Source organism: Ictalurus punctatus, chromosome 5, assembly GCF_001660625.3.
Source record: "Ictalurus punctatus breed USDA103 chromosome 5, Coco_2.0, whole genome shotgun sequence".
Classification (NCBI taxonomy): domain Eukaryota; kingdom Metazoa; phylum Chordata; class Actinopteri; order Siluriformes; family Ictaluridae; genus Ictalurus; species Ictalurus punctatus.
In genome coordinates this window covers 3874818-3900332 of record NC_030420.2, presented here as the reverse complement: position 1 = coordinate 3900332, position 25515 = coordinate 3874818, and the positions used below count along the sequence as shown (strand labels likewise).

The following is a 25515-nucleotide window of genomic DNA, read 5'->3' as shown; positions in this document are numbered from 1 at the left end:
AAGATGCTAACACTTATACGTCATGTGAATACTGTATACAATGTGAGATGCCACTTTGCTGATTCTACCTTATAGATTTGACCTTATATATCTACTCTAGATGTAGTCGATCAGATCAGGCAGGACATGTTTGGTGTTCAAAGTTTGCTTCTTTAGTTTTGCACAAAAGCTATGAGACTAAGGTAGGTAACAAGCAATGGAAGTCTGCGTCACACAAGTTCTTCAGTTAATAGCTGACATCCAATTCTTCAGTAAGACACCGTTTGACGTACTAGAATCTATGAGCATGAATAAAACTTGACTGCAAAGCTTATGAGGGTAGCCATCTTGAAAAACCAAAATCACTCACTGGCTGGCAACGTTCCACCCCTTAGGCCCCGCCTCCAAAAATGAGAGATTTTTTTGTGCGGACGAGAATATAGCTTCAGTCTGAATCTAAAACGGTTGTAAACAAGAACCGTCCCAGCTAAACGAATTTAAGTTAAGAATGAATAATACGTAGCTTAACTACATCATTTAAAGCAAGTATATGAAAATGTGTTGTGCTTACGTAAATGATTTTAGATGACAGACTTCCATTACATGTTCGCAACATTTGTAGTACAAAACTAAAAAAGCAGAAAATGTTTCGGGCTGGTCGAGCGCGTGTCGAGCACGTGTTTTGGCTGGTCGAGCGCGTGTCGAGTACGTGTTTTGGGCTGGTCGAGCGCGTGTTTTGGCTGGTCGAGCGCGTGTTTTGGCTGGTCGAGCGCGTGTTTTGGCTGGTCGAGCGCGTGTTTTGTGCTGGTCGAGCGCGTGTTTTGGCTGGTCGAGTGCGTGTTTTGGCTGGTCGAGTGCGTGTTTTGGCTGGTCGAGTGCGTGTTTTGGCTGGTCGAGTGCGTGTTTTGGCTGGTCGAGTACGTGTCGAGCGCGTGTTTTGGCTGGTCGAGTACGTGTTTTGTACTGGTCGAGTACGTGTTTTGGCTGGTCGAGCATGTGTATTGGCTGGTCGAGCGCGTGTCGAGCGCGTGTTTTGTGCTGGTCGAGTACGTGTTTTGGCTGGTCGAGCATGTGTATTGCCTGGTCGAGCGCGTGTCGAGCGCGTGTTTTGGCTGGTCGAGTACGTGTTTTGTGCTGGTCGAGTACGTGTTTTGGCTGGTCGAGCATGTGTATTGGCTGGTCGAGCGCGTGTCGAGCGCGTGTTTTGGCTGGTCGAGTACGTGTTTTGTGCTGGTCGAGTACGTGTTTTGGCTGGTCGAGCATGTGTATTGGCTGGTCGAGTACGTGTCGAGTGCGTGTATTGGCTGGTCGAGTGCGTGTCGAGTGCGTGTCGAGTGTGTGTTTTGCGCTGGTCGAGTGCGTGTTCTGGAATAAGGAGAAAGTTGTGTGCATCTTATTTTCTGCCAAATCAATCCTTTTAATCGTGACGATGTTTTTAACTTTTTGTGAGAGATGTTTAAAGTAAAAGGCAGGAAACACAAACATAGACTAGGAGAACAAACAAATGAGCTATTGTCAAAAGAAAAAAAAAAGAAGAAGAAGAACACACACATACTGTACATTCACAAGCAATAATTCACAGCAACACTATGGACGAACACCAAATATCTACAACATTACTATATTCCAACCCACAAACAACATCTACCATAGAAAGACTACAGCCTTGTTTCCACATATTGTAAAAATGAGCTGTGTATTAAATCTAAAAAATAAAATAAAAGGATGTCTTGGTGTCGCAAGGGATACAAATTGTACGTAAAAAAACAGAAGTTTTTATGTGTGGTTCAGTGAAGTGGGAGAGATATAGCATTAAATGGAAAGCTAAGACTCATGGAAACAAGGAAGGCAAAGCCAGACATAAGATACAGATACGGAGACGGAGCAAACTCTTACCTTTAGGCTGTGGACAGAAGGGTGGCGCATGTAGGAAAGGTTAATATAGCAGTAGACTACGATTCTAGAAATCTAAATCTCCAAGACAGGACTGATTTTAGAACAAATTCTCAGCCTACAGGTCATCCACGCCTTTACGCGTTCCCCCTCCCTGCTCCTCATTTACAAGGGATGGAGATAACGAAAACTTATTGGAAATGTGTATGAAGTAAAAATCGATCCATCAAAAGGTACGTGATTTGACACGGACGACGAAGATCTGATTAGAACAGAGCAGATTTTAATCAAAACATGAACCACAGTGGTGAAGGCATTTTGTCATCGCTCATTATCTATCATTCACAACAGGGAGGTCGTGAGCGAACATACATAGAGGGGAAAAATATATTGGAGTACAATAAAAATATATTTGAGTACAATTGGACACTGCTTAGAAGATTGATTATTTGTTTATTTTGGGGGGAATTTATCTATCTATCTTATTATATACACATCCATTCAAGTTTTCCTTTTTTCCCCACTCCTACCCGGTTCTCCTGCTCGTGTTGACCTAGATCTAACAAGATTGTCTGTTATGTCTACCAGACATAACAAATATGAGGCAGGGGTAACAGACATTACTTGTGCTATACAATAAACTAAAGTTTATTAAAAAAAAAAAAAAAAAAAAAAAAAAAAAAAAAATGTTTTAAAAATTATAAAGAAATACTTAAATAAAAAGGTTCCTTAAATGACAAAATAATATATATTATATAATTTAAATTTTAAATATATTTTATATTTTTTAAATATATATATTTTTTAAACAAATATAATAAATAAAGCTGTATAATATTACAAATAAAACACCAACAAAATTACAAATAATGAACACATTACACTGCTAACTGACCAAATAAATATTTTAAATGAATATATTTCAGTGTTACCTTAGGTTAAGGTTAGGGCCTAACCCTAGGTTTTGTGCCAGTAGTTCTGAGGTATTATGGATAAATAATGAATGACGGAATGCGGATAAATGTGGCTCATGGTTAATAAAATATGCATCGTATTAATCAGATCATCTTTATCAGTTTATTATTTGTTACTTTTATTCCTCATATCTATTGTGGGGGGGAAAAAAAAGTCTTGGTAATGTAGTGGTTGTGTGCAGCGCACGGTAGAATAAAGCATAGCGGAACATGAGCGGAGGGCAAATTGCCAAATCGGTCTTGTATACAGACAGGTGACAAATTAAAGGAAAAATACGTGGGGTGTAATTATTTCTTTATTTTTTTGCCGGCATGGTTTGGCTAACCGTCACTGCAAATCAACTCTACAGTTCTTCTGACTGATCACCTTTATCCTAGGATGAAACATTTCTATCCTGAGGGGCGTGGTCTCCTCCAGGATGACCTTGCCCCCCCGCCCCCCGCCCCCCGTCCACAGGTCACGAGAGCTCAGTGGACGGTCTGAAGAGGATGAAAATGACGTAGATTATACACTATAGCCTTCACACTCACCACATCTCAATCCAACTGAACCCTCCACCATCATCATCATCATCATCAAAACCCCACCTGAGGGAATTTTATTTCTTTCTTTCTTTTTTAGAAGAACGGCGTTCAGCGCTCCGATACAGATTTTGAGACTTGTAGAATCTATGCCGAGCCGGTCCTGTGGCTCGAGTTGGCCCAGCGCTTTACTGTCTTAGTATTTGTCACCCGTCTGTATGTTCCCCTGTGAATTTGGGTTGAGCCTGACGATTTTATGAGTGTTTCTATAGGACCTATAGGAATAGGTGAGGGGAAAAAGCAAAATGTGAGCTTCAGGAAGACTGAAAAGAGAGGAAAAAGAAAATAAATTAAGGTTAGTGAAAGGGGAGCTCAGGACAAGCTGGGGAATAAAAAGCCATATCTTATTAAAACAACATTTTCTGTAATGAAATGATAAACATAATCCTTTGGCACTCTCGATAAGCTTCCTAAAAGCGATCGAGATCTCTCTCTATGGGGTTGGATTATGACAAAAAGATTTAAACTTTTTATTTATTTATTTATTTTTTAAAAAAAAAAGGAAGAACGGTGAGATGACCGTCATCATATCTGCCGCTACCTCTGATCTTTTTTTTCTTCCTCCCCCCGTTCCACTGCACACCGCACAACTCTAAGGACAAATTCAACCACACACTATGGACATCTGTTCACATTGACATGTTTATTCACCATCCCAATCGTTTAGAATTCATTATCATCATCATCATCATCATCATCGCATAAAAATAGAAGGAACACGCTGATAGATAATACATCTTCCAATCTTCCAGACTGATAAAGTACCTGTGGTCAAGTGTTGGTCATGTTTTTCCCCGTGTTACGCTGACCGGATGTATATACACTATGCTATACACTGCAACACAAAACATTGGACTATCAGCGACGCTACATTTTTTGGCGTTTAGCCACGGCGTAGCGTGCACGTGTGTGCGAGTGTTTATTCGTGGGTGGGGTCTGCGAAACGGATTGCATAGGTCAGCCTTGTTACAACCGGACGGTACGACGGAGACGAGGACGGCAAGCGGTCTGACGAGAATGAATACGTATACTACAGAAACGTACAGAATTACACGACCAATACAGCTGCGTTGCTTCGCAATAAGAACGGAAACGGAACGGTTCTTTCATCCGAAACATCGAACTTGAACTTAAAGGATACTTTACTAGCAGTAACGTCTCGCTTTAGTGAGGATCTGAGCTCAGCATGCACATGGCGGTCTGTGAACAGTAGCACACTGGTTTCCATATGCAATCATAACTCTCTATCTAATATAATTATCTAAATGGATCGATGTGTCCTGGGAAAACTGTGCTCTCTGAAACTGCTCATGAGCCTGGCACCTTCATGTGTGGAATATTTATTACACAGATGCAGAAATGTACGACAGATGACTCGTACCCCGTTCCTGCAGCATGAGGCAGATGATGTGTACAGAAAAAAAGTTCACGCTCAATGGAAACGGCGACCTCAGGAAATCGATTCCATCATAAGCCCGGTTAAAGAGAAGGAGAAAGGATGTCTTTACAAACCCGGTCTCTTTCTCTCCGTCTCACAGGAAGAAACGAACGAAGCTTTAAAATGAAGTCATGAATAAAAACAACAACTGCGAGAGTTAAAGGGGCAGTTTGTCTTTTGAATCGACAAACCTCCCCCCGGACACATTTTAACACGTTTGGCTGACGCTTTAATCCAACGTTACTTACAATTTAGGATACAACTGAAATTTAGGATACAACTGAAACAACTGAAGTGCTGAGATTTGAACTCATAACCTTCTGTGTAGTTATGGTGTAGTGGCCTAAAGTTTTAACCACTGAGCCAACACTTACACCAATCGGACGCAGAGATGCACAAAACTCAAAAAAATCACTTCTGCCTGTATGGAAGGTATGTATTACTTCTAACTTACGCCAAATCCACTGTCGTGGCAGGGGTGGAGCTCATTTCCGGGTCCGAAAAAATGTAAACAAAACGCCTGAAGAATATGAAAGTAGCCACACCCACTGCGCTGCAAGTCTGCAAATCCCATCTTGTCTCACGTGCTATATTTATATATAAATATATATAAATAAAACGGCAACAATGGCTCTAAATCATGTTTAGATTTCACAAACTGCACCTTTAAGACTCTTCACCTAGTTATCCGTTTGTCTCTCCAGCAGACAAATTAAAAACCTTTTTGTTTTGTACAAGATGATTAGTAGCGCGCTGATCCCCAGCAAAGCATAGAAATGCCTTTCGCATGATTCCCTCTTGCAATATAGCAAAATATGAAGAAGGAGGGTAAGAAAAGACCCGATATAAGATCTTTACACTTCAGATTCACAGAAAAATACACTTCCTAAACTGTAATAGATGTGATCAGAACAATGCGATGTTGAGCGTAGATGTTCACTTCGTACATTCATGTAGAACACTATTAACAGCTACAATGAACAAGAACACTGGGTTCTATGACTCTTTTTTTTTTTTTAATGATTCATATTCTAACTACATGATTGGATATGCACATACAGCTTTTTTTTTGTTTGTTTGTTTGTTTTAAAACTTCTAACGGAGAAAACAAAAAAAAAAATGAATGATACGATGGACTCGTGCACAGAAAGCAAAACATGGGATGTTGAGAAAGCAACACAAGCTTAAGGAATGAGCAAAGGATTAAAGGATGGAAGACAAATTAGAGGCAGAGCACAGAGGCGATAGATGATCATGTGAGCACACGACGCCTCCTGAGAATAGCGATAAAGCGGTATAGCGATAACTCTCTGGTCATATTAAAGGTCGAAGCGCATACACAGCGGCGTGAATACGTCGAGCGACGCGATATCATATGCTAATACTGCTGATATGTCCGTAAACGATATTGCACATGCAGAGCTTGGCATAACCTTGATCAGACCTGCACTGACCGGGACTAGGTATTTAAAGCACGGCAGGCGTATATGGAGTGTATGCCATCATTATCGCTTATGTGACGTCAGCAAGCAGCCGTGGTGGTGGTGCTCAGCCGAGGGACTTCCTGTATACTGCACTTCCTGTGCTCGTTGTGCCTCGGCGAGGCTGGAATGTGCTACAAGTCGAAATCATGCAATAAGATACAAGATAACTCGAAATCGCTCGGGTCAATGCTTAGAAACACCAGCGTTCAGAGCGTCCTCCTTTCGGAGTCCTCCAGGTGAGGTTTGCTTCGGAGGCGTTTTGATCCCAGCATTGTGCCGAGAATCAGATTTGGAGCGTTACACTCCTCAAATGGTCATTTCCGGTAGTTTTGAATGAACCTCTCAACTGGTCGTCAACACGTTCTGGACTCAAGATTTAACCAAGCACTCAAAAAAATAAAAAACAGTAAGAGAGCTGCTCAACGCACGGAGAAACAAACAGCCGTAGTTCGGCGACTGTTTTTTTTTTTCCTAAACATGAACCAGCGAGGCTTCCGTAGCAGATCCTCTGTTGCGGCTCGTCGGAGTCGTTCGGGTCAAGTAAATGATTTAGTTGAAGGTGTCTTGTCGGCTCAGAGGTCAGCTACGGGGCTAGAGACAAAATGTGGATGACCAAAACAGAAATGTTAAAAAAAACAAAAAACGAACGGACGGAGAAATGTGTTTATTCTCCGTTACCGCCGTGTCTCGTCTGTCCAAGCCCCACTACGACACAAAACCTAACCACTTTGAATAGTCATAAAAAAATAACCATTAAAAGGTTACTGTTCTCGCCATTCGGTCATAACAGTGGTTTATCCAGATCTCTGTATGCAAAGAATTGTATATAGCTGGTCCTTTTAAATTTCAGCTGAATACATATGTATATATAGTGTGTATATATATATATATATATATATATATATATATATATATATATATATATATATATATATATATATATATATATGAATATTGTGGCCTCATGGAACATCTAGACATGCAGTAATAAAGTAAAGCACTGTTCGAGGAGCAGAGTGAGGGCTGATTTACACTTTGGTGAAGAGGCACGTAAAAATATCAGCGTTAACCCACGGTCAAACGCAGACGCCTCCAAAATCTGAACGACGTGTATTGTGAATCGACGGTGTTTGCTGATTGGTTGGGAAGGAGAGTATCTCCAGTTAGGACAAGCAATGGAGTTAGGACGAGACCCAAAGCAGAATCCGTGCAAAAGTGAAAGAGGCACGACTTTATACGCATTTATACACTCTGACTTGCTCGATCTTCAGAGCAATCCCTGGACAACATGAGATGACGACGATCTGGAGGCGAGCATGGAATAAACGGAAAACGTCAATAAAATTCTACTTCATCACGTACAGTACCTTTCTTCTAATACGTGTATCCCTTCGCGCGACTAAAAGTGACGCGTGGGTCTTTGTTTATTGTTCCGTAATGTGTAACGAAACACTGCCCCCTAGTGTATACGTTAACATTTCACTCAAGTATCCCGGCGGACACCGGTGTAAATGTCTGCACATGTTTGCTGAAGTATAAATCGGCCCTTATGTGGCAGCTTTTCGCTGTATACGTTACATTGTGTTTAGAACACTATGCTTTGCTCAGTTTTTTCTGGATTACTGCATGTTTTCCTAGCTACAGAGAGCTAATTGGTGTATCTTTGGACCAGAATAAGGAGCCCTAGTCGAGCTCAGTCTCTGGAGGGGAAAAAAAATAAATAAATGAATGATCATGTGATGGTCTGTAGAACGCATGTTCCTGTCCCGGATGAGAGTGCGAGCGATAGATCCACAACAAAATAACCAATCAGAGCTAAATCTCTGGAAGGATTTACGGTTTGTTATTTGGTACTGGATGGCAAAGTAAATTAGTGAAACATTATACCATTATCGGTTTGTAAATCCTACGGTGGGACAGATTTAGTGCTGCCCTGCTCTACAGACCGGATGCAAATACAGCATGATGGAGTTTTATGGAAATGATGGCGCAACAGAAGAAAAACCGAAAACAACAATAACGTGAATGACGGACAGACATGGGAGGAGGAGGACAGTCTTTTGGGATCCAGTATTGTATTATCTTGTTTCATTCATAACCTAAACTACAGCTGTGTTTATGAATTGCACATTTTCCCTGCATGTTTTTTTTTTTTTTTCTCCTGTCCCTCTATCGCTCCCTCCCCCTCCCCCCCCCCCTCTCTATGTGTGTGTCTTCTACAAGTCGATGAGCTGGTCCACCAGCAGTAGGGAGCAGGCCAGATTGGGCAGACTGGTCTCTGAGCTGCCACTGTTGCTACCACCTAGAACATGCCAGAAAGAAAGAGACGAAGACAGAGAGAAAGAGAGAGAAAGAGAGAACGGGGGGGGGGGGGGGGGGGGGTGAGAAGAGGAAAGTAGATGGAAGACAGAAGAGGAAAAGAAAAAGGTGTGTGTGTGTGCAAAATATGATAAAAGCAAATAGCAAGCATGTAAACAGCATAAAGGAAACGAAAGATTCGATAAAAAGCAATAAATAAATAAAGAATAAAAAGCAAAAATAGGGGGTGATGTACATTGCAACAAAAGGATTGTGGAGGAAAGAGGGAGAAAAATAAAGAGAAAAGTAAGTGGAGGTTCCTTGTGAGTAGCGACAGCATTTCAGAAATGAAAATCGGACGACTTCGCGTTTTGCTCCGGAGTCGGCGACGTGGTTCGGAGTATTACTCGAAATATTTCGGAGCGGGGCGCTAAAATGAAGCGGATTTGAATCGCGATCACTATGAAAACGTGTCAACGGAAGAGTTCTGCCTTACTCGGGTACAGATAATCCAATTGCGAGCTTGCTAAGCCCCGCTGAGGTTAACTACACGCCTAGCGAGAGGTATCGATGCGTAGTCATCATGAGGATGAACGCTCGGTCTAAAGTACGCTCGGAAACTTGATCTCGGCTTCACGGGGAAAATCCGGGCAAAAAAAAAGAGAACTAGACAGTGTAGGCTTGGAGCTACAACTGACGTAGCATATTCATCTATTCATCTATCTGCAGTTTCATTATGGTTATGTTTGGCATTTAGGATATACCCTTATTTCCATTCAAAGATTTATACACTCGAACAAATACAGGCTTATAAAATACACAAGAAAATGATGAACTAAAAGTATCATTTCTTTCAAACTGGCACAGATGATGATAATCATTGAGGTTTACTAAAATGATAGTCAACAGCTTTATTTCTTTCAGATTAATGTTTAGTATGGGAAAAAAATTATCTGAGCATGACATGAACAAGGAATAAGTTCTCAAGCCTCAATGACTGGGTTCACCTCATCAACCTCCCTGTATAATCGAACCTGCGGCACGGTTTATTTCATTTAGAGATAATGAGTAACGCTTTGGGGTGTTTTTTTTTTTTTTTTCCTGGGATGATTGTTAGAACACGGTCAGGAGGCATGTGATCAGGATTCCTGCTCCTGTTCCTTACCTTGGCTGGGGGTTTTGGAGATCAGCACTGGAATGGGGTCAAACTGGCTGTCGGGGTTTTGATCCGGAGCTGGAGAGGATACAGGGTGAAGGGTGAGCCGAGCGGGTTAGAGAGGCAGAGCAGCCCAGCAAAAATAGAGCGAGAGAGAGAGAGAGAGAGAGAGAGTATAGAACGAGAGGGAGGGAGAGAGGGAGAACGAGCAAGAGAGAGAGAGAGAACGATCGAGAGAGCGTGCGAGAGAGCGCGAGAGAGAGAAACAAAGAAAGGACGTATAAATGAAAGAGACAGGTACAGGAATAGAAACAAGAAAAGCAAGATCAGCTTGAATGTAAAGGTTGCAAAGGTCTGTTTTTTTTAACATACAGAACACTATCCAGTTGGTTCCACTCCCCCTGTACGTTCATTAGTGCTGTACTGATGCCGTTTTACAATAAAAATGATCACGAGATTGCTGTATTGCTCCCTGATGCAAAACTGTGAGCAGTCATGTTATCAAGCACCACTGATTAAAATCTTCAGTAGCCGCTTTATTCGGGAGGCAAAGCGATTGAGGACTGAAAGCTGGAGGTGTCGATATTGCGAAGGATTCTACCTCAAAAACCATATCATGTCAGCTTGGCATTCGAACTCACAACCTTTCGATCAGAAATCCAACATCTTAACCACTGACCTACCGCTGACGTGCACCAAGTGATAGTAAGCGTCAATCACAGCGTCTCTAGCCGACCTGTGAGCTCATGCATGTGGGAGACTGTAGAAAGCTCTCTCCTTCAAGTATGTTTTGCCTCTCGTCAAAAATAATGCGGTTGGTTGGTTTCACACGTCTCAGAGAATGAACGTTAGCCTACACTATCCCTGGCGGCATGATAGGAGAGAGCAGGATGGTGGGTGGGAATAGGCCAACACCAAACTAGGGAGAAAAAGCAGAATGCTTTCGGGTTCTAGACAGGCCCTAAAAATGAAGATGCACATTTATTGGAAAGTTCTAAACAGGAACACTCTATCCCACTCTGTCCCTCTGAGCTCAATCAAATGTGTAAATCGGTGCCTCTGCGTCCCATTACGACCCCATCGTGAGTGTTCGTCTTACCCGGCTGAAGCTGTGCGCTGGACAGTGGGGCCGGAATGAACTGCTCCACAGATTGAGCGGGAGTGGAGGACATTGGGGAAGGCAGCACCTGAGCTCCCGATGAGGAAAGAGAGAGCAGGGGACCGCCGAGTAGAGATTCCCCTCCTCCCAGGGCGTCTGGATGACAGAACGGAGGGAGAGGGAGAGGGAGGAGGACAGGAAGGGGAGAGGATGTACAGATAACGGATTAAGAACAGCCAAAGCAGGGAAGATAAAGCAAGTTTGGATAAAGCAACCACATGAGCAGGTCGAGAGAAAGGAGATGGGTGCGAGATGTTAGCGTGACATTTGGGAAAGCCCATTCGTCTAGTTCTATATAGTTTGACCTTTGAAGCGTTCAAAGCGCTCAAAGTTCGCTTTCAGAGTGAAACGTCGTAAGTCCGGTCTGATACTCAATTTCTCCGACGATTTCAGCTCCGAGGCAGCTCGTCCTGCAAGGCGGCTTAAAGCCAAACGTAAAAATCTTCTGCGTCACAGTGTTTGCGCGTCGTGCGTCGAGTTTCCGAGTGCCACCCGCTTTCACTGCTACGCCTGATCACGAACGATCACTCTGAAGGTGAAAGAATAGGAAATGAAAAACACAAGCGAGACCGATCACAACGATAAAACATCAGAGTCATCGAACGCATGGTTTGTGAAGACGACTCCTGTGGTTGACCTCGTGGACAACTTTGAGACACGGTGCGGTCATCGTTTGACCGACGCGCAAGCGCTAATTAACGAGCGATGACGGGAAACATCGCGTTAGTAAGAGCCAGCCTACTCTCTCGCACAAAAGATGACGGGAATGATTAATATCGGTGTGATCGAGCGCCGGAAAGCCGTCTCTGGTCCGCCGTTTTGAATGCAAACTACGTCGGTAGAGACGAAACGAATTTGGAGCCACCCGATTTGATCGAGCTTGTAAAACTCCATAGTTCCTGTATGTCGACCTTGTGGATGATCTCGATAAATAGTGTAATCATCGCTTACATCTAGGAAGCGTTAGACAGCAACAACTCGAGCCGGTCTTGAGTGTTTTCGGGGTTGTCTATTCAATTCAAAGAAAACTGACAACGTGAGGGGAGTTTGCACTGACCTGGCAACACAGGATCGGCGTGTAGAGACTCCAGACCTGGAATAAGGGTATCCATCACGGCTGTGTACAAAGAGAATGAAGATATGATTAGTGAAAAGATAAATGAGACATGATCTTTTCATTTTCAGTCTTTTTTTTTTTTATTTTAGGCACACGTCTACGAAATGAAACGAGCTGTCTGAGTCGGTCATGCAGTAATAGACAGATGGGCTGATGGATAAGTTGGAGGTGACGCTTGAGGCTGACGCAGGGAAAGAGAGGCCAACAGATGGATGAGCATCCTCTGCTTCTCCGAGGCGAAGATTGTGAAAAAATAATAGCGTCTGCGGGGTATGTTGGAGGACGGATGAGGTAAGAAATGGAGCAGAGTGGACAAAGCAGAAGGGGTTTACCATGACTGGAGTCTGCAGGACTAAAGGGGTCGTTCAGAGGGAGGTCAGGGAGAAGCAGGGAGGAAGAGGAGGAGGAGGAAGGTTCTGGAGACTTCAAACCCTCTATCAACTTCTCTACTCGGCAGAGGAGAGAGGACGGTAAACGTTATAAGGAGAAGGGGAGGAAAAAAAAAAAAGAAACGAGACAAGCAACAGAGAGGAAAAGGCGTAGAAGCAGAACAGCGAAGAGAAGAGAGCGAGAGAGAAAAGACGAGCTGTGAGAAGAAACGAGGCGAGAAGAGGAAAAAAAAAAGAGAAAGAGAAGAGAGGTGAGTAACAAAAGAAGGCATGAGAAGAGAGGAGAAGAGAAAAGATGAAATGAGAATAGAAAATAGAACAGAAGAGAAAAAAAACGAGGAGAGAGACACTGAGAAGAGGAGAGAAGAAAAGAGAAAAAAAAAACAAGAGAAGAGAAATAAAAGAAAGAAGAGATGAGAAGAGACAAGAAGAAGAGAGAAGACTTGAGAAGAGACGGCGTGAGAAGAGAAGAGACGAGAAGAAGAGAGAGGGCGTGAGAAGAGACGAGAAGAAGAGAGAAGAGACGGCATAAGAGACAAGAAGAAGAGAGCAGACGTGAGAAGAGAAGACGTGAGAAGAGCAGAGACAAGAAGAGAGAGGACGTGAGAAGAGCAGAGACGAGAAGAAGAGAGAAGACGTGAGAAGAGAAGACGTGAGAAGAACAGAGACGAGAAGAAGAGAGAAGACGTGAGAAGAACAGAGACGAGAAGAAGAGAGAAGACGTGAGAAGAAGACGTGAGAAGAGCAGAGACAAGAAGAAGAGAGCAGACGTGAGAAGAGAAGACGTGAGAAGAGCAGAGACAAGAAGAGAGAGGACGTGAGAAGAACAGAGACGAGAAGAAGAGAGAAGACGTGAGAAGAGAAGACGTGAGAAGAACAGAGACGAGAAGAAGAGAGAAGACGTGAGAAGAGAAGACGTGAGAAGAGCAGAGACAAGAAGAAGAGAGAAGACGTGAGAAGAACAGAGACGAGAAGAAGAGAGAAGACGTGAGAAGAGAAGACGTGAGAAGAGCAGAGACAAGAAGAGAGCAGACGTGAGAAGAGAAGACGTGAGAAGAGGAGATGTGAGAAGAACAGAGACGAGAAGAAGAGAGAAGACGTGAGGAGAGCAGAGACAAGAAGAAGAGAGCAGACGTGAGGAGAGAAGACGTGAGAAGAGCAGAGACAAGAAGAAGAGAGCAGACGTGAGGAGAGAAGACGTGAGGAGAGCAGAGACAAGAAGAAGAGAGCAGACGTGAGAAGAGAAAGCACAGTATTCAAAATAATTCATGTCTTCACAGGAACCTATTCCAGTTTAGAAACACAGGTTGTTGCGTCTCGTGAAGATTTATTAAAACATCGCTGCAGGCATTTCATCAGAACTACGTGAACACTACATGCATGTTTCGGAGTCCTCATCATAACCCGCGACTCATCACAGAGAGAAACTCACACATGTTTAGTGAAGCATGAGCAACACAGACACAACATGGCCGCTGCCTCGTCAGCCCTCTGAGCTCCATTTCCATAACACAAGCTGTTAGGACAAGCGACAACCTACAACGCTCAATTGATGTTTTCACTGATGTGTAACTGGAAGAAAACAGACAGGACTAGGATCTCGTCGTCCTTGACGCCACACGAACGTGCATCAGACAAACAATCACACTATTAAGAGCAGGGGTAAGGATCTGTACTGTACGTACAGGCCCCCCCCCCCCCCCCCCCCCAAGAAGTAGTGCAGCCATGAGAGAAACCTAGTGCTAGTGCGGTTAGCACAGCATCCACGTGCATGCGTGTCAGTACAGACTCACGGCTCAGTTTGCAAAGACGTCACCCCATTGTGGTGACTGTCATAACCTCAAGGTTAAAGTTCACCAATTCCTCAAACCTTAGCTTTAACAATGTGTATGGACATGGAGATGCAGAATTACAGAAGCACTGTACTGCAGGTTCCAATTTATTTAAAAGAATTCTAAACGCTAATTTGTTATTTCAGTATAATCTCTCAGTATTTCGACTATATTACCTCTTAAACGTTAACATCTAACGATCCAACAGTAAGACTAGTATTGTGAATATTAGCTGATGATTCCTATCCTCGCCCACACCAAACCCCCACCAATTTTCTCCCTCATTTAGTCATGGCCAGTTCACTTCTATGAGGCGACTCTCCCCTATCGAGCGACAGCTACCAGCCAGGGAGGGAAAGGGCTCTCTCACGCTCCGTCCGAGGCACGTGAAGGCAACCGATCGCATCTTTCTGAACTGCTGCTCATGCAAGATCAGGGGAGTAAACGCTATGGTTAAAGTATTGCCTCCTAACACTTATATCCGTGGAAGTGCAGAACGGTCATATTGGTCATTCTGACCGTTCGAATTCGCCGCACAGATTTATACAATAACGCCGAACGAGTCGAAATGACAACATCGTTGGACCGACCCCGCCTACAACTGTTCTGTTAAGCTGTACCTCCATGGCCCGTCTATACTTACAGCACTGACAGGACTTTAAGGTGAGGGTTCAAGGATCAGGAAGGAGTGGAAAGGATCATGGCGCTCAGGACACAGAGCAGCAGACACGCTGCTTTGTCCTTTTCGCTAGGAGTTGGTAGGGGGAACAAAACAAAACAAAACAAAAAAAAAATCAAAAGTTCATCCCATTTACATCGAATTTCTTTCATGCACCTTGAGAATCAGGATTATAGCCAGATAGGGATTATCAACATAAAAGTATGGGAGTGAATACACTTAAAATTGAAAACATTTCAATCTGATCACTCAAACGCACCCATAGACAGCCTCTCCCTCATCCCCAGAGAGTCACAGCAGTGTTAAAGAGTCTAAACATAATCCCATAAAGATCAACTGATGACTTTCATCTGGTTAGCAAGCTGGCGTTTTAAACCGAACGGGTGTGTGCGAGTGACGCAACAGGCTGCCATGACATTCGCATGACCCGAGTGCACACAGAAAGCTATTCTATGGCGTCCGAATCCAGCTACAAAGGGTTTTCCTGGGCCTTAATTACACAAAGCAACATCTCCTGCCACTGAGTGTGTGTGTGCGATCAGATCCAGAGCGGATCAGCTAAACCCTGCTTACATAAGAACAACGAGGATTAACCTATCCTCTGCCTCCCATGTCGCGATTACACAGAACAACCCTTTCAGCATTCACCACACCTTTCTCCTGAGGAACAAAAGTCATACGACACTGGAGCCATGCAGCTCATTCCACCCTTTGCAGGAACCGAGCATTTGCTCTACTGTCAAAACAACCAGCATTTAAAAATGGCATAAAGACAACAAAGTGTTCCTTACGGCATATATCGCAGTGTCCCATCATACTTTCAGTTTAAGACACTTTGAATGAGAAGCCTGGGAGAAGTCCAGTAGCTTGCACATCCTGGCAGTGATTCTCTGCAGTATCCGGGCAACCTGGACGTGCTGTAAGTCCACACGTGAGAATGGATGAGGCATAGTCTTACCGCGTTTCTATTCCTGGATGCCGAGCACAAGACTCCAGGCTCCACACAGAGCATAGTGTAACCTTACTTCATAGAGAGCTAAAAGGACTACACCCGATTTACACAGTACTCAGGACGAATAGGCAGCAACAAAAGAAACAGGATGGGACATGACAGGGGCATGAAACTTCCCTTGGGATCACAAAGAAAACGAAGGAGAATAAGGTAATGGACCTGGGTATATACCTGTGCACGGGGGAAAGCCTTTGTTTGGAACTGCAGGTTGTAAACCTGAAATCAGGTTCTCTGTCGAGGACTTCTCTGGTGGTTTCACTGTAAACACACACACACACACAAACAAAACTTGATCTAAGTGAAGTATTCATTTCCATGCATCTTCCCTATTAAAACTACACTGATCTTACCATCCAGTTTGGCAAAGTCCTTGTTAAGCAGCTCTTCGGCTGTCAATTTGGAGAAGTTGTCATCACCAAACGGGTTCCAAGAAGGCTGTGCACCAGCTTCTGCCTTAGGGGCAGCAGACTGGGTACTGACCTCGCCTGCTGGGTATACACTCTGCTGAGAGGAGCGTGGGGAGCCGGAGGGGGTGGTGCTGGCTGATCTGGAGCAGAAACACACAGTGAGCGTGCTCAGCTCAGTTTAAAAACCGAGGACTTTCAGGAAATGTTTTGCTAAATGACTGATCAATAGATGTATAGATGGATGGATGGAAGCTCACTTGGACTTGTTCAGACCGGCTTCAGCAGCAGCTGCCTGCAGTAGTTGAGTGGACTTGCTAACAGGAACTCCAAAGATGGTGCTGTGTGTGACGTCACTCAGAATGCGCCTGTGACCTCCTCGAGGGGCCACCTTAGGAGACGAGGGCGGAGTCAGAGAGCCCACTCTATGGGCCGAGCGCCCACCTGCAAACGGCTAAGCAGAGAGAACACTTCCCTTTAGTAAATCCATCTCGACAGCATGAACCAAATCATATGAGATGCAATCCAAATAAAAAGGGCCCACTCAATCTGGAAATGAAAGACGTTGGTTAGTGACAGCACATCAGTTCAGGAAGTCACAAACAACTTGTTTATGCTTAGAAGGTCGAGGAAGAGAGATGAATCAGAAAAAACAAAGAACCAGCTACTCTACTAAAGAACCACTGCTACCACTGATGATTGATTGATCATGACAGGAACAGAAAGAACCCAGGAGCCAAAAAATGGTTAAAGTTCACCTTTTTGTCAACTTGCGACTATTTAATCTTTAAAATATTTGTACATAAAGGGGAACTGCAGCCAGGAAATGTTAGAAGGAACTGTTCCACTTGAGTTGTGTACCTAAACATGCCTTTGAGGGCTCCATTATTAGCATAAATGTGTTGCCATCAGAACTAGCTAATAAAAATGACAATGATGCTATTCTTAATTCTTAAGGGTGACAGGCACACAAGAAGTGGAATATTCCAGGGAAATTTTCAGGAAGATTGAACCCAGCAAAAGATCGCTTCCAGCAGTTCTTGAATTACCATCAGCTCAGAATTCGTGTCAGGAGCTGGCGCCCCCAGTAGGACTGGAACTGAAGGAGGAGCTTTAAAAGACAGAGGGCTAGAAGCAAGAAGATTAGCTATTGGTGGCTGCTGCTGGATTGGTGGAGGAGGAGCCAAAGCTTTCATTTTTGTGTGTCCATGCGAGGTCTGAGAATACTGCGCAGGAGGGGCAGGGGCCACGGCTTTGGTTCTGGCCTGCACTGGGGCTGGTGGAGGAGTGTGTTGCGGATTCAGGAGGAGTGAAGGAGGAGGAGGGGCCTTGGCTTTAGTTCTTGCCTGGGCAGATGTGGCAGGTGGTGCAGGTGAGTTGGTGCTCTGACGATGGGGTGGGTAGAGATTCTGCACTTGGGGTGACGGCTAAAACCAGTAGATCAGGTCAAAACACAAGGTTAAGTGGCTCAAATGATAAATGCATGAACTGTGTCACCGAAAGCAAGCTTTCATTTATTATGTATGGAATAAAAACGTAATGGGACACGCTGTTATAGGGAAATAACCAACAAGAGGATGGTGTAAGTTACCACCCCAAAGCTGCTTATTTTCCTAAAACAGCATGACCTGAAGTGCTTTATTCCTCTTACTCCATATCAACAAACGTCACCATGTCAACGACTATATATCTTTCCTTGTTAAATGACGTGTTTTTTTTTTTAATCTGTTTATTTAATATTAGCCTTAAATTATATTAAGTCTCCAGGAATGAATTGTTACTATAGAAACAATAATATATTAGACTGTGCGCATTAATATTAAACCTGTGATTTGCCGTGTAGCCGAAACTAGGATATAAAATCATATAAATCAACACCTTCTGGCCAATCAGAATCGAGAATTCAATAACGCTGCGTTATAACACATTATGTCGCACTTTTACAGCAAAGTCAGTGCAAATAACATGACTTGTATACCCTGTACCTGCTGCTGAGGAGGGTAGAAACCTGCTGCTTGTGGCTGCACAAAAAGCTGCCCCTGCTGGGGCGTGGCTTGAGGAGGAGTGGGTGTGGCCTGCATGGATGCAGGCGTGGCTTGTTGCTGAGCAACAGGAACAGGCTGTTGAGGCTTCTGTGGCTGAGAGGCGATGTTCACACCTGTAAAGCAACACACACAAAGAAGTGAATTAAAAATAGAACAAGAAGAGAAGCTAGTGTTAATGCAAGACACACTATATGGCCAAATGTTTGTGGACACCTTGAACAATTACACACACATGTCCGTTATGTAAATGCCATTCCAGATATAGTCTCCAATTTGCTGTTATAATAACCTCCACTCTTCTGGGAAGACTCTCCACTAGATTTTAGTGTGTGGTGTTGGGGATGTGTGTTCATTCATCCACAAGAGTGTTAGTGAGGTCAGGCACTGATGTTAGGCGAGGAGGTATGGGGTGCAGTCGGCATTCAGGTCCATCCTAAAAGTGTCCACCGGGGTTGAGGTCAGGGCTGTGTACAGGACACTCGAGTTCTCCCACTCCAAACTTCACAAACCATGTCTTCATGGATCTCGCTTTGTGCACGGGAGCACGGTCATGCTGGAACCGGTTCGGGCCTCTCAGTCCCAGTGAAGGGAGATTGTAATGCTACAGCACACAGAGACGTTCTATACAGTTGTGTGCTTCCAACTTTGTGGTAACAGTTTAGGGAAGAACCACGTATGGGTAGGATGGTCAGGCGTCCACATAATTTTGGCTTTAGTGCAGTGTGTACACAAGGCATATGATCACTACAGGTGTGTAATACATACCTGATAATATTGGCACTGAATAATTTTTCAGATATTTACCTTACATATAGTGTGTTACGTAGCGGTTTGTGAAGCACACGACAAACAGAGTTATTGACTCCCAAAAGAAGGAACCGGTTCTGAACAGCTGAAACGAGTCGTCAGTAATTCCAGACTTACTTCCTGTACTAAACAACGTAGGTTTGTAACAAAAAAAAAAAAAAAAAAAAAAACCCCGCCTCCGGTCTTCACGCGAACGACGTGTACTTTCGACTCTCCCTCATAAACACTACAGTAGTTACGTGCTGAAGGAAAGAGTTAGGTTCGTGTCTAGAAGACGTTATTTCCTGCGCTGCAAAAGCAAAACCACTTTGCATTAACTCCCACAGGATGGTGTCGTCCATTTTTGGCTTGTTATGACGCAAGCTGAAATGAACTACCCCATTTCTTGCGTCAATTAATAAAAAAAAATCCCGTCGTGTTTAAACTGGCACGCACGCAAGTGTGTATTATCTTTGGAACTTTCCCCTGCGACCCGCGTGCTGCCCAGATCGGGACGCTGCATAGCTCCAAAAGTATCCAGACGCTGCCTGGCTCCAAAAGTATGTCATGACGAACTTCACCTATTTAGCCATTATTATTTTTTAATGCCAAGATGTTGAGCACTAATTTTAGTCTACATCTAGTTGTTGGATTCCTAACCCTGGACTCTTTTCTAGAAGCTCAAAAACAGTTCGACCCCGTCTGACTCCTACATTCCCTGTAAATACGCTCCAACGGACAAGTCCGTGATTGTTAACGATGTGACGTAGAAGGGCTCTAATGGCTCCTGGCTTTTCTTTTCTTTTTTTTTTTTTTTTTATAAACAGAAAGTCAAATGGTAACACGGCAGGATTCTGGCTATTTAAGGCTAAATAGCTGCAGAATCTTCTTAGCCAGGATGTAAAAAGCTCTCATTATCCAGTGCTTAAAAAAGACACATTGATTAAATCACCGGGATTACTAAGGTCGATCAATTCAGTCAAAATTGCAAGGTCGTCAAGCCATTCTTTAAGGGCTTTAGAGTAGTGTAATCTCTAGTGCTGCAATCTGCTTCACCCTTCTCTCCAAAAAGACCATTTCTCCAAAACCTCACCCTAAAATACTTTTTGTGTATTTTTGTGCCAGATGGTACTGTAATCATTTGACTAAAATTGTTTCTGATTAAAATCAATCTGTCGAGCGAACAAGCCGTTCTGCCAGATGGATTTCATTCCATTTTTGGCACGTTATAACCTAAGCTGAAATGAACTACCCTGTTTCTTTTGTCAATTAAGAATCAAATCTCGCCGTGTTTAAGCTGGCACACACAGAAGTATGTATTATCTTTGGAACTTGACCCCGTGTATATATTTTTTACAAAAATCTGCATAAAGCTCTGCGACTCCACTCACTGATAGGTTGCGCAGGTCCCGCTGGGGCGTTGGCTCTCTTCCGGGGAGTGAGGGCCGGCTGTATGGGCAGCATGCCTGCGACCGGCTGAGCCTGGCCCGCTTTGGGACGTTGCCGTGGCGCTATGGAGGTTTCCAGAGTCGGGATTGGATCGGTGAGTCTAAGACAAAAATCAGCAAAGATATCTTGTATCGTACATTCTCATGGCACAAACTTCTCAGTATAGACATATAACGTATGTAGTCAGAGTGCTCTGTCACCTGGCTTTAGTCTGACTCTTCTTGGCAACTGCTTCACTTGCTCTGATTGGCTCAGGAAGCTTCGTAGGAATCGGAGAATTCTGGTTGGGTTTGAAAAAAATAATAATCGCGATGAAAAACGATCACAACTACCAATAAAATATCAACGAATACCATTAATAATCACGGATTTGGTGTAGGTTCAAAGTTTTCCCTGAAGCAATGAAATTCGAAAAATCAAGCCGGATCTTCAGAGGGTTCACGATTTATTTTAGAAATGTTAAAATTCTGTTTTTTTTTTTTATTAAAAAGGACTTTCTTCTACATGTTTGTCTATATTCACTTTGGTTAACGGTGTCCTACATTACCCACAATGCCGCTCGATCAGATCGGCTTCAAAAGCTTCAACCTTTCCCTCAAACACTACTGATCACGCTCGTCATCTCGTAGATCACGCAGTAGCTGAGTGCAAACATGTCGTATAGCCGAACTGCATTCTGGGACTTTGAATCCAGCGTTCAACAACGTCTCCACCATTTCTACGCTGGATTTCACATTAATGAAACTGAACGTTAGGAGCTCTAACCATCCTATCCTCCTCTCTCCTATCCTCTAGCCCAACAATGGCTGCTATACTGTTTTTCTGACCGCAGCGTTCTCCGCATGCTGCCGTCAATGCCACTCCGCAGCCTCACCATCCCTAACCTGCCGACTCAATGCATCCATTATACCTTCAACACAACAGCAGGCCACTGGAACTCAGCCAAGCGGCAGCGGAAACCAACTTCCTCCGACGTCCTCTGAGGCAAAGTGCCAGTGATGCGTGTGGAATAAATCTAACAGGAAATGGTTTTGGGGGTTTAGCAGCACAACACGGGCGTTGATGAGAAAAGAGGAAAAACAGAGCAATGACTCGGTGATCACACCCTTCGGGGGGTTCGTTATAATAAACAACGAGGCACTAAGCAGTCGTCACATTACTGCGTTGGTTATACAACTTTTAAAAGAGGAAAATGGACAAATATAATGTACCTAATTTCACCCAAGATTTATATTTATAAATAAATAAACAAACAAACAAACAAACAAACAACGTATGTGTGTGTGAAATATATATATATATATATATATATATATATATATATATAAATAAATATCTTTCGTTTTGCACTGGAGCTATGACTCTATTATAGATAACAAGTACTTGAGACTCATGACTCGTCACCACACCTATTAAAAAAAACAAAACAAAACAAACAAACAAAAAAACCATTCTGCTCACATGGATGTTCTGTACTGGACAGTCTTTGCGTGCAAGCCTGAAGGCGAAATGAGACACCTGGTAGATATCGGGCCTTATGTCAGGGTCTGGCTCCAGCATGTAACCTAGAGACAGATAAGAGACGTTAAAGCATGAAAGAAAAGAACAAAGGAACAGGAAACATATGAGCAACACTGACAAAGAAAGACAGAAAGATGAAGACAGACACACAGACAGACGTGAGACGAAAAAGTAGACATGATTTAGATGAACAGACAGACATGTGATGGACCGACAGACATAGATGAGATTAGACAGACAGAAAGACATGAGCCAGACAGACCCGTGATAGATGAACAGACATCAAATAGGTATGGACAGACGGACCTGAGACAGACAGACATGATCTAGACACGATAGATAGACAGAGAGAAATGAGATAGGCACAGACATATGGATAAGGAGACATGAGATAGAAAGTCTGTCAGATGGACAGATCGTCACGGGATAGAGAGACAGATGGAGAGACAGACAGAGGGACAGACAGACAGGAGATAGACAGATTAATGGATGGACAGTCAGATGGAGAGACAGGCAGACAGGAGATACACTGACAGATAGGCAGACAGATATGAGATAGACAGATGGTGAGAGACAGACGTGAGATAGATAGACAGATGGTCAGACTGATATAAGAAGGACAGGCAGACTACTAAATAAACAGACATGAAATTGACAGACAGACAGACACGAGATAGATAGACAGACCGGTACAAGACAGACAGACAGAAACATGGACAGACAGACAGACATGAGATCGACAGACAGACAAATGGTGAGACAGACAAGATAGACAAACCAATATAAGAAGGACAGACAGACATGAGATAGATAGACAGACAGACAGACAGACAGACGGACAGACCGATGTAAGAGAGAGGATAGACACACAGAGTGCTAGACAGACAGACAGACAGACAGACAGACAGACATGAACTCAACAGACTGACAGATGGACAGAACGATATAAGATAGACAGACAAAGAGACGGACAGACAGACACGAGCTAGACAGACAAACTGCTAGATAGACAGACATGAAATAGACAGACAGATAGTGTGTGTGAGAGAGAGAGAGACAGGTAACATCTGTAATCAGAACCATATGACCGAGTCTGGTTAATACTGCACTGATGAGCAGACTGACGGGGAAACGTGTGACTCACGTATGAGGCAGTGCGCGTCATGCGAGTAGCGTGAGTTGTCTGGGATGGTGAAGCTGCCGTCACAGATGGCCACCTGACTCTCTCCGAACGGCAACGTGAAAAAACACAGCTTATACAGCAAGCAGCCTAGGGCCTGTGTGGAGCAACACACACACACACACACACACACACACACACACACAAAATTAACAAATGAAGTGCCACCAAGGCAGGAAAGTGAAATAACAGAGGCTACCGATGAAAACTCTACACAATTCTCACCCAGATATCAGCTTTAGTGCTAATGACTTTCCCACTGTACAGATTGACCATCTCTGGAGCTCTGTAGGACAGCGTGGTGTACCTGCAGATCAACACACACACACACACACACACGTTACAGCATACATCACCTGAGAGACAGCAGACAGCTCGACAAACAAGTGAGATGAGGCTAAAAACGCACTTTTTAATTTCCTCCTCTACGGCGGCCGATCCCTCGGCCTGAGGGTCCTGGAACCTGTTGGTGGCGCTGCCGAAGTCGCACAGGACGTAATGACCACGGTCGTGCAGCAGAATATTCTCCACCTGAAGAAGAGAAAGAGGACAGAGAGCAATTATAGTAACAGTTAGAGTTAAAAAATAGATAAATAAATAAATAAATAAATAAATAAATAAGTACACTACCGGTCAAAAGTTCAGACACAATCATTCTTTATTATTTTATTTTCCTCCATATTTTAGAATAAGAATAATAAAGTCATCAAAACTCTTGAATAACACAAATGGAACTATGGGAATTATGTGATTAAAAAAAAAAAAAAATTTAATTTAATATTTTAGCATCTTAAAAGTAGACGCCTTTTTTGCCTAGGATTTCCAGAAATGTATTCGTGGCGTTCTCTCACCCGATGTCTTGAGGAATTTCCCCGAGATGCTTCTTAATCAGTATTAAAGGAGGAGTTCACACCTACACCGGACTCTTACCTGCTTTTCGGAAATATTCTGCTCCGAGTCGTCTGTTTAAAAAAAATATGAATAAAATGCTCGTTTTCTAATGAAAGAACTGGATATATTGGCGCGATTCTATTTTCGCCTGCAACACCAATTTCAAACATTTGGATCGTACACCTTCAGATCAAAAGGTTTTTAAGACATTGAGAAACATTTCAGTCGAGCGTCCACAAACTTTTGACCGGCAGTGTATACAATCTTCCGGTTACTTCACCCCATGTAGTCGAAGTTCTGAAGATTTGCAATGGAGCTACAGTGGAGCTAATGTCGCTAAGACTAGTTTACAGCTACCGATTTGGGATTGATAAAAAATAAATAAATAATCACATTTAACATACGGCTCCTCCTACACTTTGGGCCGCACCTCCTACCCGAGCATGATAACGCGCAGTGGCCCCGTGCCATGTGTACCATGTTCATGGATTTGAACCACTACGGTTTCCTTAGGTTGTATGCTTAGGGGCGTGTCTTGAAACTCCAAGTTTTCTTCTAGGATTGCTCTGTATTTGGCTCCAACCATCTCGCCCTCAACCCTGAACACTTCCTCAGTCCCTGCTGACGAAAACCATCCACACGTCATCATGCTACCACCACCATGCTTCACCGTCAGGATGATGGTAACGACCAGGGTGACGAGCAGTGCTGGTTTTCGCCGAAGGTAGCTCATTTTCTCGTCCTTCCTCTCGTCACACCACGTTTTCCACGTATTTCTTTTTACATTTGGTTATTCGGCAAGAAAAAAAAAAAGTCAACACGATGACTTAACCTGCGCTCACCAACAGATACTAAACCGGTGCGAAAATTCATCGTGTTCTCTACAGTGCTAACGTGCCACCATTGTGCAAATAACTTCTGCAGGTTATCGATCGGTTTGTGAAAGGGTGTGGTGTCTTTTGAAAGCCAACGGCTGCTGTGCAAACACACCAATCAGCTCGACACATCTGGACTTGTATGAACATACAGAATCGAGTCACGTACTCTCAAACTGTTTAATCCCGTTTAGCAACACGGGCCGAAGCAAGGGTGTGCGACGTGCAGCTGACGTGATAGCTGTAATCTCTTGCTGCATAGGTTAAGCAAGGGGGGGGGGGGGGGGGGGGGTTGAATTTGTCGATTTGAGGTGGTGTTTTGCTCCAAAAGAAGAACAAGCGGATTGTAGTGGTTAAAGGAAATCTCCGGAA

At 43.6% G+C, this 25515-nt stretch overlaps 1 protein-coding gene across 17 annotated transcripts in view; it reads right to left on the bottom strand.

Moving 5' to 3' along the window:
- The window catches only part of aak1a (AP2 associated kinase 1a), a 40579-nt gene that overhangs the window by 2568 nt on the left and 12496 nt on the right, over positions 1–25515 (bottom strand). For 3 of the 17 annotated variants that reach the window (XM_047155408.2, XM_047155409.2, XM_053680094.1), the window contains 15 exons: positions 23787–23908; positions 23603–23684; positions 23342–23474; positions 22138–22241; positions 20877–20956; positions 20619–20776; positions 18382–18554; positions 17446–17823; positions 16657–16850; positions 16343–16539; positions 16164–16250; positions 12413–12526; positions 12021–12080; positions 10904–11059; positions 9814–9882 (listed from right to left, as the gene is read on the bottom strand). In XM_047155408.2, coding sequence (XP_047011364.2) covers positions 9814–9882; positions 10904–11059; positions 12021–12080; positions 12413–12526; positions 16164–16250; positions 16343–16539; positions 16657–16850; positions 17446–17823; positions 18382–18554; positions 20619–20776; positions 20877–20956; positions 22138–22241; positions 23342–23474; positions 23603–23684; positions 23787–23908 — 2107 coding nt within the window. Of the gene's footprint in view, positions 1–7300; positions 8653–9813; positions 9883–10903; positions 11060–12020; positions 12081–12412; positions 12527–16163; positions 16251–16342; positions 16540–16656; positions 16851–17445; positions 17824–18381; positions 18555–20618; positions 20777–20876; positions 20957–22137; positions 22242–23341; positions 23475–23602; positions 23685–23786; positions 23909–25515 lie in introns of those variants that run through there. The other 14 variants (XM_047155410.2, XM_047155411.2, XM_047155412.2 and 11 more) reach the window with 10 other exon arrangements.